The 15,572-nt window shown below is 33.3% G+C and overlaps 1 protein-coding gene across 7 annotated transcripts in view; it reads right to left on the bottom strand.

Annotated features, from left to right (window-relative positions):
- Nucleotides 1-5,633: 5,633 nt before the first annotated feature.
- LOC129942747 (uncharacterized) overlaps nucleotides 5,634-15,572 on the bottom strand; it is a 100,493-nt gene continuing 90,554 nt past the window's right edge. For all 7 annotated transcript variants that reach the window (XM_056051797.1, XM_056051798.1, XM_056051796.1 and 4 more), the window contains one exon: nucleotides 5,634-6,608. In XM_056051797.1, coding sequence (XP_055907772.1) covers nucleotides 6,507-6,608 — 102 coding nt within the window. In that variant the 3' untranslated portion in view covers nucleotides 5,634-6,506. The remainder of the gene's footprint in view (nucleotides 6,609-15,572) is intronic.

Below are 15,572 nucleotides of genomic sequence, written 5' to 3'. Positions count from 1 at the left end.
TAGTTTTTCTTGAAAAATCGAGCCTAAAGTAATTATGTTCATTTAGATTATAGTTTCGAATGAATGTCCCTTTCCGTAGATGTTCTCGCCTTTTCTATGAATGTGTTCCTTTCATTTTCATCGATCGATTGGATAACCTCGTACAGTGCTTTTTTCATCTAAAGACCAGTACATCCATTCAGTTCTAGAATAATACCACAATTTGCGTCAAGATCAATCCAATCCTTGTAGAATCCAGTTTTTCGACGCATGACACTTCTCAACATAATATTTGGCAATCGGTTACGTTCCATATTAATCACCTGTATCAAATAGTCTGCGCTCAGCTTCAATGTTGATACAAAGAGTGTCGAAAGCCCTGTTTCTAAATGATACATGTACTTAGAGGGAGGAGAAATAATTTTCTAAGGAAGAATGGAAGCAAATTTTCAACAATTTTCTAAGGAAGAATGGAAGCAAATTTTCAACAATTTCGTATTTCCAAACACCCCAGATCTGCGCTCTATAAAACAGAACTGTTTTTGCAGTTGCGTTAAAAACTTCATATTTGGTGTTTGTTGATATGTGGTTATTACTAAAATTCACGTTCCATATCTTCACCAAGCACACCTGAAACATATCTTTAAAAAAAAAACAATAGACACGACTGAAGCTTATATCAACATCACTACAAGGACATTAACGCCTCAAAATCTACGCCGATTTACCCTACGAAGTGTTTGAAAAAAGTATAACTAACTTCGCTAGACACTTCTGCTTCTCACCTATTCACACTTGCTCCTAATTTTAATAGCTTGTTAAAAAATAAGAATAACCATCAACAGCCCCCCAAAATAAGTTTCTCTTTAACATGACAATTTCTTATAAAATAGGCCAAAGGCTCTGGTACGCTAGTGCTTACTTTTATGTATACTAATTAATTTATATAGTAGTAAATAATAATAACCTACAGCTCGTTCTAAGATTTTAGATTCGAAAAGTCAAACAAAATCCAAAAATTATATCAATGCTATTTGCTGCTGAAGTGAGACAAGATCATGACATGATCGGATACAAAGAGCATTCAAAGAGTTTCTGGGATGGTGTTGTCTTTTCTGTTGATGGTAGATTAAATGTGTTCAGGCTGATGACCGCATAACCTTGCGGTGAAAGTATGACCCAGAACTACACAAACTAAACCGAACACCTACAGTGTAACATGGTGTCGCAGAAGCTATAGTGTGGGGCTACATAACAGCTGCAGGTGTAGATGGGATGGTTTTCATTGAAGGCATTAATAAGGATTCCAAAGAAACCATAAGCAAAAGTGATCAGAACCACTTCCACATCTCCGGATCTAAATCCAATCGAACATTTATGAGAATAATTAGTAAAAGGCTTGAAAAAGCGTGCGATTTTCAATAAATCAGAACTTAAAAAGGCGTTAACGGAAAATATCAAAAGATTAAACGCTCTTATTAAATAGAAGGACATTATGTAGGCTTATAATTTGCCATAGTTTTTAAATAAATAAATTAGGTGGCGCGACTGTCCATAGAGAACCAGGGTCTAGTGGCTTACAACTCTCAACCATTCCTGTGTGCGAGCCATTTTAGGGATCTCTTTTAACTTTTATAAAAATGTACCAATAATTTTGTGCGAAAATATTAGTATTGATACATTTGTTAATAAATATAAGCAACCACCACTGAAACAACATACAATTGTTGTATAGAAAAACTATTTTAAATTTATAAATCATTGTGTGTTAATAATTAAGTGCGTCACTGTACATTTATTATCTTTAATCCTCCTTTTCTTAAATAAAATAGGTTTAATAACAAATCTTACTAAACAACTAATATTAAAATTGAAATAGTATTAGAAAATTGTCAATTAGGTTATCTCCATCAATGCTTAAAATCTTTTTGACAAAAATTATAAATATTTAAAAAATTAAACAAAATATTTAATCTCATTTTATCTCTCTTCTTCTATTGTGTATTCCGTCAACATCATACAAAATGATTTTCTCAGCTTAACACAACGCATCATAATTATAATTAAAAATATTTTCTCTCGTACTCAAAAACAAAAACATTTATACATATATACATAACTAATTAATATAAACAAAAATCATATAGTACATAAAAAAAAACACGTTTTCTTTAAAACAAACAAAAGTAATTAGATATATTATATATTATTATGTATGACTCTTTATAAAGTGTAATAATTATTATTAAATTAAAATTAAAATTAACATACAATAAACAATAAAGTCGTGTACGTAACATTTATGTGAAAAATAAAAAAAAATAAAAAACAAAGCGAAACGAAAAAATTGAGTTTTAGAAACATACAAAATATTAAAATTCAAATATACAAATCATGATGCGAAGTCGTAATTGTAATTTTTTATATAAAAAGCTAGTTACTAATGTATTGTATTGTTTACAATTATTATAAAACAAAAAGAAACAAGGCAAACAAAAACAGCAATGTATTGAATATTATTATAATAATATATACTATTTACAATATTTAGCAGAACAAAATGTGTATACAATATTTAATTGATTTTTGATAAGATTGAAAAGGGTTTTGTAAAACATGAAGGTTTGTATTTTTACTGTTTTTTTTTTCCTGGATTGGTGTCATCTTTGCAATTAAGGAAGAACTTGGTGTGCCAAAACGGTGAAGATTCTGATTTTTGAATTTTAGTTACCTATGTATTTTATTTTTCTATCCGATGGAAATCTTTAGTAAGACTCGGTTAGAAATGGTGCCGAGTAAAGTACGCCCTAAATGCACTAAAATCACCGGTTAATCAGAACCAATCTATAAAAGATGTACAAATGATTCGATTTGTCGTTGATTCAAATCACTTTAGGGGAAGTTTATTGTAGGTACATTTAAGACATTTTTCTGTACTTTGCTCTTTTTGTTTGATCTTTGCATCCATTCGAAGGTGTTGGCCAGTATTGGAGTAAGGTACATCCGTACTGTTTATAGTAATTGTTTTTGTTTGTTAAATTTATTTGCGTCGATTTTATTTCATTTAGTTTGATACGCCATTTTTGAGTCCAAAAACTTACTTTATCAACTGGATTTTGCAATTTTTAAAATTACTTGTATTTATATAAACGATGCCAGACTGGTCCTGGGACTTTACCTTGCGGTACACCACCTTCTATTTTCTTTGGTTCCGAATAATTTTGTACGTACTGTACTCTAAAGAGTTTGTTAGTAACATAAGACTTTAGTATTTGTTATCACTGCCTTTGAAGGTCCCTTTGCAGTTTGTACTCAAGTCCTAAGTGTGAAGCCTGCTTAAAGGCTTGACAATATCTAAGAACATAGCCAAACATTCTTTTTTTTTTCTTTAAGTGCCCTTTCTATTTATTTCTGAGTTCGAAATAATTAGTCTTCTTTCTTCTATTACTTAAAAACTTTTGCTATTATTGTTAGAAGCGATATTGGTCTGTAAGTTCTTACTTCATTTGGCGGCTTACCTCATTTAGGTTTAACAAAGACTTCTGCAATTTTCCAATGATGTGTAAGTATCTTACTATGTGGTAAGTATCATACGTTTATTAGGAATTATGAGTTTTTTTTAAGGCTCCACTGAAGAGGACGCAGTCTAGACAATCCCCTTTTCGAAATATATTGTAGATGTGCATTGCCCTAATTGCAATCTGGCTAATTTAACTTGGCTTATTAGTCGTGGTTATATACAATGGTAGGACAAGTTGTTAATGATAAAGAAAGTGCAAAAACAATGTATGCAACCAAAACAAATGAAAACTTCGACATTTACTTTGATCTTTTAAAGTAGGCACCTACAATACAGTTAACTTTGACAAAATAAAAATCCGTCTCTCTCATTAATAGGCAAAACCCACACACATCAGGCTACAGCATTTCTATGAGCCAGAAATAGGTAATTGTTTACATCAAAAACAAAGCGCCCAATTTTGAACTTTTAAACCTTTCGAAAGTAGTAAATTGCCATATAAATAAATAGTTTTTGTTCTATTTTAGCTTCCTAGCGAAAGGTTAAAAACTCTCCCAAACGCTTTCTTTGCATTGATGTCTTTTAATCTTTTAAACAGTGGGAGATTAAAGTCCCCTAAATTCTGCGTTTCTGATGACATTTTTAATCTTCTAACGGGTTTTTCTTGCTAACCGAAGCTTATAACAAAAAACGGATGATGAAATTGAATTCAGCATGAAAAAATACATATAGAAAACATTTCTACTGCATTGGTGAAAAACCGTTAAATTCTGTTAAAAAAATTTCAAAAATCTGAAAAATTTTCTAAAAAATTGGAATATGCACCACAAAATCATCTATAAGTCAGCTATTACTTATCCGATCCTTAAGTTTGAAGTATCTATGGAAGCGTATAACCGTTACACGTATTACAAGACTAAGAAACCCTAGGTTGCAATATAATTTTAATGAGAAAACGACTTATACAGATAAAAAATCAAAAATTTTCGAATTTTTTTTATCGCATTTTTATTTTCCAACCGATTTTCAAAATTTAATTTTTACAATAATTTGGACAAGATTACCCACATTTTGGTGTATAAAACATTGTTGTACGTTAACCGAGAGCTGAAATATTCCGTTTTAAACATTGATGAAGCAAAAATATAGCCAAATTGCAGCCTATTGGTCGTTCGTTTTGGGAGGTTGAAAAAATAAATTTCAGATTCTTGTATTATGCGTTCTAGTTATCGGATCTTAAAGATTAAGGTCTCTAAATGAAGGTAGAATAACAGGCTTTAACTTTAACCACAAAAATTATTATAATATTCATGTTGAAACAACGGTAGATTAAGAAACATATAAAAAAACAGTTAGTTGGCTGATCGTGATGGTTCTTTGTTTGTTTTGATGCATTTTCATTTTGAATCATAGGTGGCGTTGTCAAAACTAAATTCAGAAGAACTATTACAACAATAAAAGAACAACCTTTGTTTTGAAATTACCCACTTTTTCAGATTCATGATTTTTAAAACAATACTTACATTTACTGACCGTTTTAAATCATTTCCATTTAAACAACTCAGTCGTAGAATGGTAAATACATATATTTCCCTAACTCCAGGCTACAACGATACTAGCGCTTAACTAAAACGGAGAATAACTCTTGCAAATCAACTGCTTCTTTGGACCTAGAAGGGAATTGGTTAGTAAAGTCCTCTCTCGAGCAACTAGAGTCACCCTATAAAAGACACTTATTATTCCGGTTCTCATATACGGCGCTGAGGCTTTGGCCTTTTCAAGGCAGAATGAGAACGTCTTAAAAGTTCTCCGGGTGATATTTGGTCCCGTCTGCATAGATTAAAACTGAAGGAGAAGATACATCGAATTTTTTGTTTGGTTTGTATAGCTTCACTGATCTAGTCAGAAAAATAAAAGTCCAACGACTTAGATGGCTTGGTCATGTAGAAGCCATTCAACTCCAATGGAAAGGGCGTAGCAGATAAATACCGCGACTTGGTGTGCGAACCTGGAGATAGTAAGCTAGGGACGCATGTTGTAAGCTGGTTGTAGACGCATGTTGATTAAGGCCCAGGTCCGTGCCGGACTGTAAAGCCACCTAAAGTAAGGAACTCCATGAATAAAGAAAAAGACATTGTATGTTTACTTTGTAAAGAAACAAGAACGAAAATCATACTTTTTATTATTTCTTAATATCACAATATAAACACGGGGCAGCGTTTTTACTACATTTTTCTTTTTCTTTTCATTCTTCCAAAATATGTTCTTTTTCATAAACAAAATTGCGCGATCAAATAAAAATAAATGTATAAACTTGAAATTGCACAATATCCCAGCAATAATTCCATTATTACTTATTTTCTCTTGGGAAAAATACAAAAGTAAAAAGAAACAAAATAATAACATACAAGTTTAAAGATTCACAATATACTAAAATTACGCTTGGGGAAGTTTTAAACGAAAAGCATACAAATATTTATCCATTTAAACTACGAATCCACATTCATCGTTTGCCATTAGGACATTCATTTTATAATGATTTTGATTTATATTTAAATGCTAGGAAAAGATTGAATAATTTCAATTACATTATACATAATTGTTTAAAGATTAAATTTTAAAGTTTTTATTTGTTCGAATTATTCACAACAAAATTACTTTTAGCATAATCATAGAGTTTTTACTCATCTTCATTTCTTCCTATGTTTACAGAGGAAATTTGTTTCTTCTTTTTAATTATGTTATAATTTATACATGGATATAATAATAATATAATATTATTATTTTTTAATATCTGTCTCTATAGAGTTTAAGCATAATTCTGATTTAAATTGATTGTTTTAAAGCGAAAATGCTGCAAGAATATTTTTGTTTTAATCATTTACGAATATTTTTTGTAGATAAGTATTTTTGTTTTAAACTAATTTTTTTGCTTAAATTATTTACTAAGTTGGTTGCTGATTTTTTATTTGCATTTATACTAAGATTAAATTAGCTTTTAGCTATTTCAGTCAGTGTCATCTCGGTCCACGTTCCCTTCAGACTTGCTAGCGGAGGACGAACTTCTGTCATGGATTAACATTGAGAGGGTTTCTAAGCTTCTTCGGACCTGAAAAGATAAATTACATTTTATTTATAATTATTCACTTTCAGAATAGCATAAATATAAACATTGTTATGTGCATAATCAAACTATAATCATGAAACCTTTTTAAGTCTTTTGGACTATTTGAAATCTTTTGAAACAATAAATCATGAATTAAAGTGTCAAAAACTGATAGAGGTGTTAAAATTTTCTTTTCAGGGCACTTAACTTATTTTGTCAAATCTTACGGAGCAAGCAGCTGATGTTGGTGGACATGTTTCAAAGTTCTTTCCTCTCTTCAGGCGTACCTCAAGGCTCAATCTAAGGTCCTACTTTACTTTCTTTTTTTTTGTATTTTAATGAGCTTTCTAAAGCGGGGAAGAAAGGAATTGCATGTGTACATTGGTTTTAATTTCTTGAACATTGCAATAACAGGGAAAGATAGAGGTAATTCGTTCCACATTTGTGCAGTACGGCTAAAAAACTAATGGACAATCTGGAAGCGCAAGCGTAGTGCCCAAAATAAACAAACATATTGGGCGCATTCACAAAGCTAGTGAGCACGTAGTCAAAAATCAACTAGCTTTGTGAATGCAACATTGTACTAAAGCAATGTCAATCATTGTTCACTAAAGCACCTTGCACATGAGCTACGAACTGCGAACTGTGGATGTTTCTATATTTTGACTTTTCTTTCACATGACATTTATTTCTTTTCGCAGACAACGACGAATTGTCAATTTATAATTACCCTTTTCAAATAAACAAAACAAGAGTGGTATAATTTTGAGGCCAAGTTGAGCACGAATAATTTATTCGTTGCAGTGTGGATGGTATGTGGAACGCGAATAGAGTTTGACAGTTCGTAGCAACCACACTGCAATTCGTTACTACCAAATTGTTTTTACAAAATTGTCTTGTTTTAGAGAATAAAATGCAAATTTTATTATCCTAATAATTATCCTAACATGAGTGTCAATTGGTTTCTTATAATTTAAATGTGTTTTTGTTTGAAATTGACTTTTTGAAATGTGTAAAATCACGTTTGTTCGTCATTTCGTTCATTCATTGTTCGCTATCATGTGCAAGGCCCTTAACTTTGTAGCCGAAATTTTTACACTACGTCTATGGACAGTGATCATGTTGCTAACACTGTTAGATTATTCAAAGGCTTTTGATACTGTTAACCACTCAATTCTTTGTAGAAAGCTGCGAATTAAGTTTGGATGTTCTTTAGAGTTCTGTAAGCTTGTTCTTTTGTATCTCAGCAACAATACATGGTGGCCAATGGATACACGTCCACATTTCTCAATGTTTTGAGTGACGTGCCACAGGGATCTATCCTTGGACCAATCCTCTTTTCACTTAGGGGAGATCTGCTTAAGATGACATAGTCGACAAGACGACATAGTCGCATTTTCTCAGTAACCATAAGTCTAACTGTTCTCAGTTGTCAGTTTCTCAATTATTGTTGCTTTCTTCAGTTGGCAAGAGTGTTTCTACAGGAGCAGACAGAAGAATTTTGCTCACGAAAATTTTGTTTTACTAAAAAGTTCTATCGAGTATAATTCCCGTTAAAGTAAGTACAATGTTGTGTCTGAAGTGTTTTATGAATACAGTTATTCGTGTTTTATGAAGTTTTTGTGTTATTTAAGTGCCAGATTGTGCCTTTAACATTGAAACCATTTTCGATCGTGTCGGGCAAGATGACATGGCGCTCGTCCGTCCAAGTTGACATATGTCATCTTACCCGGAAGGTAGTAAAAAACAAATTCAAAATTAATTTAGAATTTTTTTTATTTCAGTATGCCAGCAAATTACAAAAGGAAATCAACCAGGCTTTCTTGGTCAAAAGAAAACATGGATAAGGCCATTGAAGATGTCAAAAAAGTGTGGCTGGCTTTTTGCCGCTAAAAAGTATGAAGTGCCACAAGCCAACCTTCTGCGCCACTTCAAAACCATTCCAAAAAACATGGTGCGCTTTAAACAAACGTTTAACGAAGAAATCGAAAATCAGTTGGTTCAACACATATTGGATTTCGAGAGTCGTTTCTTCGGTTTTACGACAACTGAAGTCAGAAAATTAGCATTTGAATTTGCTGAAAAACTTAAAATAAAACACACATTCGATAAGAGGTCCCAAATGGCTGGTTTGGACTGGCTTGATGGTTTTAGATCCCGGAACCCAAAACTGACTTTAAGATCACCTGAGCCAACTTCTGCTGCGAGGGCAAAGGCTTTTAATAAGCCACTGGTGATGAAGTTTTTTGAAATACTAAGTTCGTAAATTACTGAAATATCGTCCCAACGAATATATAATATGGATGAATCTGGACTAAGCACAGTTCAAAAGCCACCCAAAATCTTTGCGCTCAAGGGAAAAAAAACAAGTTGGTGCCTTAACGAGCGCCGAAAGAGGCCAACATGTCACTGTCGTAGTCTGCGCAAGTGCAACTGGAAACTTTGTTCCTCCAGCTTTGATATTCCCTCGTAAAAATCACAAACTGGAATATTTTGATGGTGCACCAGCTGGATCACTAGAGCTGTGCTATGAAAGCTGAAAGGGTGAACTATTTTGCAAGTGGATGGAACATTTTGTGAAGTTCACTGGTTTCAGCCTTCAAAATAAAGTTCTCCTTATTCTTGATGGGTAGTACCCGTAGCATGATGGTTAGTGCGTTGGACTGTCATGCAAGAGGTCTTGGGTTCAATCCCTGCCTGTGCCACCATAATTTAAAAAAATAATTTTCGCGGGTACTGCCTCTTGCGAGGAATTGACAATTCCTTCAAGAGTAATTCTTGTCATGAAAAAGTGCTTTCTCAAACTAGCCGTTCGGATTCGGCCTTAAATTGTAGGTCCCTTCCATTCCTGACAACATTACTCGCACACAGGAATGGTTGAGAGTTGTAAGTCACTAGGCCCTGGTTCACAACGGACTGTTGCGCCACCCCATTTGATTTTTTTTTTTATTCTTGATGGCCATGGAAGCCACACAAATCTCCAGGCATTGTCATGTTGTGCTTGCCGCCTCATTGCACACATATAATTCAGCCTCTGGACGTATCATTTTTTGGTCCACTTGACAATTACTATAATCGGGAATTGACAACATGGCTTAAAAACCACCCCGGCAGAACTGTTGGCCTCTACCAAATTAGCGCTTTGTTTGGTAAGGCATATGGATGCGCTGCTTCAGTGGGCAACATTAAAAGTGGCTTCGAAAAATGTGGAATTTATCCATTCAACCCGAACATTTTTCCCGATCATTTGTTTTTGCCTAGCAATGTAACAGAAAATGAATTAAACATGGATGAAGTTGCAAGTCCACAACATCCCCTTCAATCTGCAACAGATAATTATCAATCATTCGATGAGCCAGGACCTTCACCAACAGGCCTTGTGGACTCAGTTCAAATTCAAAAATCTTCAACACCAACTAAAGAATTAGAATCGGTTACCATCGCAGCTACTTCACCATTATACGGACGGACAGAATCATGTAAAGTTCCAGCTCCATCGTCATCAACATTTCATCTCAACATTTCAAGTCCTACAACAATGTCATCTTATCCGTTCGTTGAAAAGATGCTAAAGTCTATTTCGCCATTGCCAAAATCTATTTCGACAGGAAGTGCCAGAAAAAAAGGAAGGCTAGCTACAGGATCTCAAGTTCTCACTTCAAGCCCATACATGAGTGAAGTTAAAGCTCAGGTCCAGGCAAAAAATTAAAAAGAAAATCGGAAGAGTCTTAGAGCTCGAAAAGTAGCAAAACGGCCCATATTACAAGACGATGATGTTCCGCAGGACTTTTCAGAAGATGATGACGATGTGTCTTGCATTTACTGCAATGAGCTGTTCAGCATTTCACGTGCAGGAGAGCATTGGCTATGTTGCCAGGCATGCACTAAATGGTGTCATGCATTGTGTTCCGGTGTTGATCACAAAATTAAACAATTCATTTGCGAGCTCTGCAACGAAGGCTAATAAAAAGAGTATATCATCTTATCCAAAGGTAATATGTCATCTTACCTAAAGATATGTCATTTTATACAGGGCTGTGAACAAAATTTTAAATATTTTTTAAAAATACTAATACATGTTTGAATTCTATAATATTAAGTTTTTTTTGTTATAAATAAATAAATAAACTTAATTGACTTTATTTTAATTGCTATTGGTTCTAGATTTTTTTATTTTCAGCTTTATAGAAAAAGTATGTCATCTTAAGCAGATCTCCCCTAACATAAATGAGTTACCACAAGTTGCTAAACATTGTTTAATTCATCTTTATGCTGATGATGTGCAGCTCCTGATAAGTCCACCTTTTTTTGGCTAAAAATGATGACGTAGCTTTAATGAACGAGGATCTGCTCCGCATTTCACAGTGGTCAAAAAAAGAACGATCTCCGCCTTAACCCTGTCAAATCAACATCCCTCCCCATCTATGGCAAAAACTTTGATCTATCGCGTTTAAACCTGTTGAAACTTGACAGCGAAACCATTGAATATGGGATGACCACCTTAATAGTGTCTTTGGTAAAGTCTATGGAAGTCTCCGCCTTCTTCAAGTCACTAGAAATTTCATCCCGATCAGAACTAAACTGCTACTTGCTAAGGCCCTTATACTACCAATTGTGCTGTATGGGTGTGAAATCATTTTTAAACTAGACTGTGTGACTAGCTGCAAATTGAATGTTGCTTACAACAATAGTGCCCGCTATATTTATAATCTACGTCGTTATGATCACATATTCTTTTTTGCGGTACGGATTTCTGGTTGTAGCCTAGACAGATTAATAAACTTTCGCTCTCTGAGTTACCTGCATGGTAAGCTGAATTTCCCTCATTCAACAAAGTCCTTTGCTTTAATATTATTTCGATACAATTTTCTAAATACTGGCGTCAATTTTGTATTCTTATTGTACGCCTTTGGAACTGTCTGCTCATCGCTATGAGAAGAATAAGAAGCATACGTAGATTTAAATTTTTAATTTTCAACTATTTGACAAATAATTGATGTTGAATTTCCTTTTCTTTATATAATTATGTAAATAGATGCTAAATTTCCTCTTCTCTATATAAATATGTAAATAGAAGTCTTAGTTATATAATTTTTATTCAAAGTCTGAAATAAATGTAAAGGCTTGCAACACTTTATAAGACTCCTGTCCTACCTCGTAAGCGATTTTTGAAATAAATAAAATACAAATACAAGTACAATACGTTGGAGGGGAAATTTCAACTACTTTTGTATTTAGATTAAGCCAATCAGAATCCCTTGACTATGTAGCCACTAGCTTTATGAATGCGACCATTATAAGAATGTCAATTAGTAGTTTGGGCATTATGATGTTTTAAAAATTATTTACGCAATATGACATTGATTTTGGGCTTTGTGGCATTAACTTCTGAAAAAGTGTTGGGCGATAGATACATTTTTGGGTGATATGACGTTTTCAATATCTTCGCATTATTTTACTGGGCAATTAGACCAAACGCTTATATTTGTTTGCAATTTCATAATTTCTTGCACATATAAAGCTTTTGTAAACTGTAGCCAGATTAGAAGGAGACGCAAATTTTTTGCATTGTCTCAGGCACCCCAAAACAACTTGCGGTAGTTCAAGAAGTGGTTGGTGATACACATACCGAGAATATCGAGATTTTCAGTCTCATTGATACTCGTACAAGTGCCATCCATGGATTAGGTAATCCATTCGCTAGGAGGATAGATGAAAAGGCTTACACAGTGGTTTTGCCAGCGTTGAAGAAGACCTCTTTCAGCGAATTTTAGAGATGAAATCTTAAATAACTCTACAAGAACGAAAGAAGATTGGTCCCACTAAGTTATTTACGCCCTCAAGAACAGGTGGAGTTATAACACTTTTAGGCAGCGTTAAATAGGCAGCGAACTATATCTAGTGAAGAGATTAGCTTTCTCTTAAGAGCTAACAAATGGAGTGTTATTGACAGCAAACGTAGAAACCATGGAAGAGGAAGAAGCCCTCATATGACCACAAAATTTGACTGAATTTGGGACATTGCAATCATTTTCGCCGTAATTTTAGGTCATATATAAATGTGGTCCATTGAATATGGGCTTTGCAGGCTTTCCGTGCTTTCGTAATGCAACAATTAAGTTACATTAGGGGAATTCACGATCTAGTGCATTTAGTCTGGGAATTGCATTTGAGTGTAAATATATGCACAACATAGTGAACGCCCGAAAAGCAAATAAAAAAGCAAAGTGTTCTTGCAACGATTTTTAACAGTTGTGAGAACAGCTGATTATTGTTATTTTTATTTTTATGTGAAATTCAAAAGTCTATTTTGGTTTTAATATGCCGAGGAAAACTGAAAAAAAAAAACAAATTATTGATTCGCTTATAAATAGAAAAGCTGCTGCTACAATTATAGATGAAGGTAAGTCAATTATTCTTATACATAATTTCGGCAACTGACCACTTTGTATTCGGTTTTTCTCTTGTTCTATTTATTTTAATTAGATCAGCCATGTTGATTATTTAACACTATTCCGACCGAAGGTGTCAAAAGACACCTTTTCAAACTTTGACTTGAAATTATTTTTTAAGTTGAATAATTTTTTCAAATTTTTTTTTTGACAATTCATATAATAGTTGTTAAAATAATTTTGTGGCATCACTATACTCGTACTCATCCTGAAAGATACATACATGGTATACCTATTCCGACCATGGGGTGTCTTTTGACACCTTAAAGATTTTACTACACTTTTCAACCATGAACTCTTTTTTCATAACCATTTGAATTCTTATGAACGTTATGGCATTCCAAAATTTATATAAAATCTACCGTTATTTCATTCCATAAATCTGTACAAGTCGAAAAGAACGGAAAGCGTCTTCCCGAAACAATTAAATTTTACAACAGCACAAAATTTGGGGTCGATATGGCTGACCAAATGGCAAGAAAATATAGCGTGAAATGTAAGTGCCGTAGATGGCCTATGCAGTTATGCACGTGTTTTTCAATGTCCTTGATTTCATCGGTATAAATGCATGGATTCTTTATAAAGAAACGACAGGTGAAAACATTTCACGGAGAGATTTCTTATTCCAGTTGGGAGAGGAACTATCAACTGCATATAAAGAATGCAATGAGACAACAACAAATACGGCAATATCATCAGCTGTTTCATGCCATATCAGTTCCATTCCAAAAAGGGTGAAAAAGTGCCAAGTAATGTATTTTTCCGGTAATAGAACCACTACAATTTGTTGTCAGTGTAAAAAATACTCGTGTGGCAAATGCTTAAAAGACCAACCATTCACCTGTAAAAAGTGTTGTATTGAATAAGAAAAACAATAGTTCATTTAATAATAAGTATATATAGGTCATAAATAATAATATATATTATTTTCGATTAAAAAAATAAACAAAATGTAAAAAAGAGTAACTTTTAAAGGTTTTTCATTGGTAATTGGCTAAGGTGTCAAAAGACACCTTTTGGTCGGAATAGGTATACACAACATCTTGGTCTGAATAGTGTTAAATATCAGCTGATTTATTGCTGTCAAAACAGTGTTGCTCATGCTTGTGCATTTGTATACTTTAGGGTTTCAGCGAAGTAAATTTGCACTAGTAAAGCATGTGCATATTCATATATTTTGTTAGTGTAGAGCACAAAAAATATGCACATGCACTGATGCAAGACCATTTACACCCGATCGTGAATTCCCCTATTAACTTTTCCAACGTTTATGCAGGGGTTGCTGTCTTCTTCAGGGGAACTTTATTAACAAAAAATACACAACTAATCTTTGATCAATGGGATACAAATACAATAAAGATTCACTCAAGAAAAATAGGAAATAAATTTAATATTAATAAATATAATTTCAAAATAAAACTATAAATATAATTAGCACTTCTAAAAGAATGAATTTAAGTCTAAATTGAATAAAGCACAAATTACATTTAAGAAGAAAGAAGAGAGGAATATACAGCAGAAATGTTTTGTGCGTTTTGTTTTCGGTTCATGTTGTTTTTGTCATTGAGAATATGTAATGTTTCTAATGTGTATCGTTTCGAAACATGTTTCTCTGTCTGTAGAACTTCCACGCCTTCAAAATTTGGAGAATGACCGCATAAGATTCTGTGACTGGCCAGAGCTGTCTTCTCAGAATTTTTTAGTTTTATGTTGGACTTATGATTTGAGATGCATTGTCTAAGAAGTTGTTTTGTGCAGTTAATTTTTTAGATGACATCTTTTTGTTTGTCCTTATCAGGTTTCGTCTTGAGTTAAGCAAAACATTGGTCAAGTGTTTTGTTTGTTTTGAAAACAAGGTTAATCTCTATCAATTTTTTGGAAATGGATTTTTTGAAGTTGTCGGATAAAGTTGGGACGTATACCATGGTTTTGTGGTGCGTTCTAACGGGTTCATCAATATTTTTTCGTCGAATTTGCATTTTGTGTTTTAAAAGGACACTCCGAATTATGGTAGAAGGATAACCATTATCTCTTAAGATTTTGATGACTTTTTTCTCGTTGGCGACGTGGAATCGTACTCGTACATCACTTATTTTGGAAATTTTATTCACGATGGTGCACGCAGTATTGATGATAATATGCTTTGCTTGGTTTGATCGGAAATGATACCACTCGAAAAGCAAACTGTTTTCTTCACGGTAGATTTTTAAATCTAAGAAAGATATTGTTTTGTTAACTTCATTTTCAATTGTGAATTAAATTTGTGGGTGTAATCCGTTTAGAATGTTTAGTACTTTGTCTATGTTTCTTTTATCAATTATTGCAAATATGTCGTCAACATATTTTGCTATGAACTCAGGTTTTTCTTCGATGTTATTTAAATATTCATCTGAAACGTGGTCCAAAACCAGATCTGCATGGTCGTAGATAGTGGGTTGCCCATTGGCATCCCAAAAATTTGTTTGTACGTAGAATATAGATAGTGTCTTTGTATTGAAGAAAATTGTTTTCTAGA

Source organism: Eupeodes corollae, chromosome 1 (assembly GCF_945859685.1).
Source record: "Eupeodes corollae chromosome 1, idEupCoro1.1, whole genome shotgun sequence".
In the NCBI taxonomy this organism is placed as follows: Eukaryota; Metazoa; Arthropoda; class Insecta; order Diptera; family Syrphidae; genus Eupeodes; species Eupeodes corollae.
This window is presented reverse-complemented; position numbering and strand designations above follow the sequence as displayed.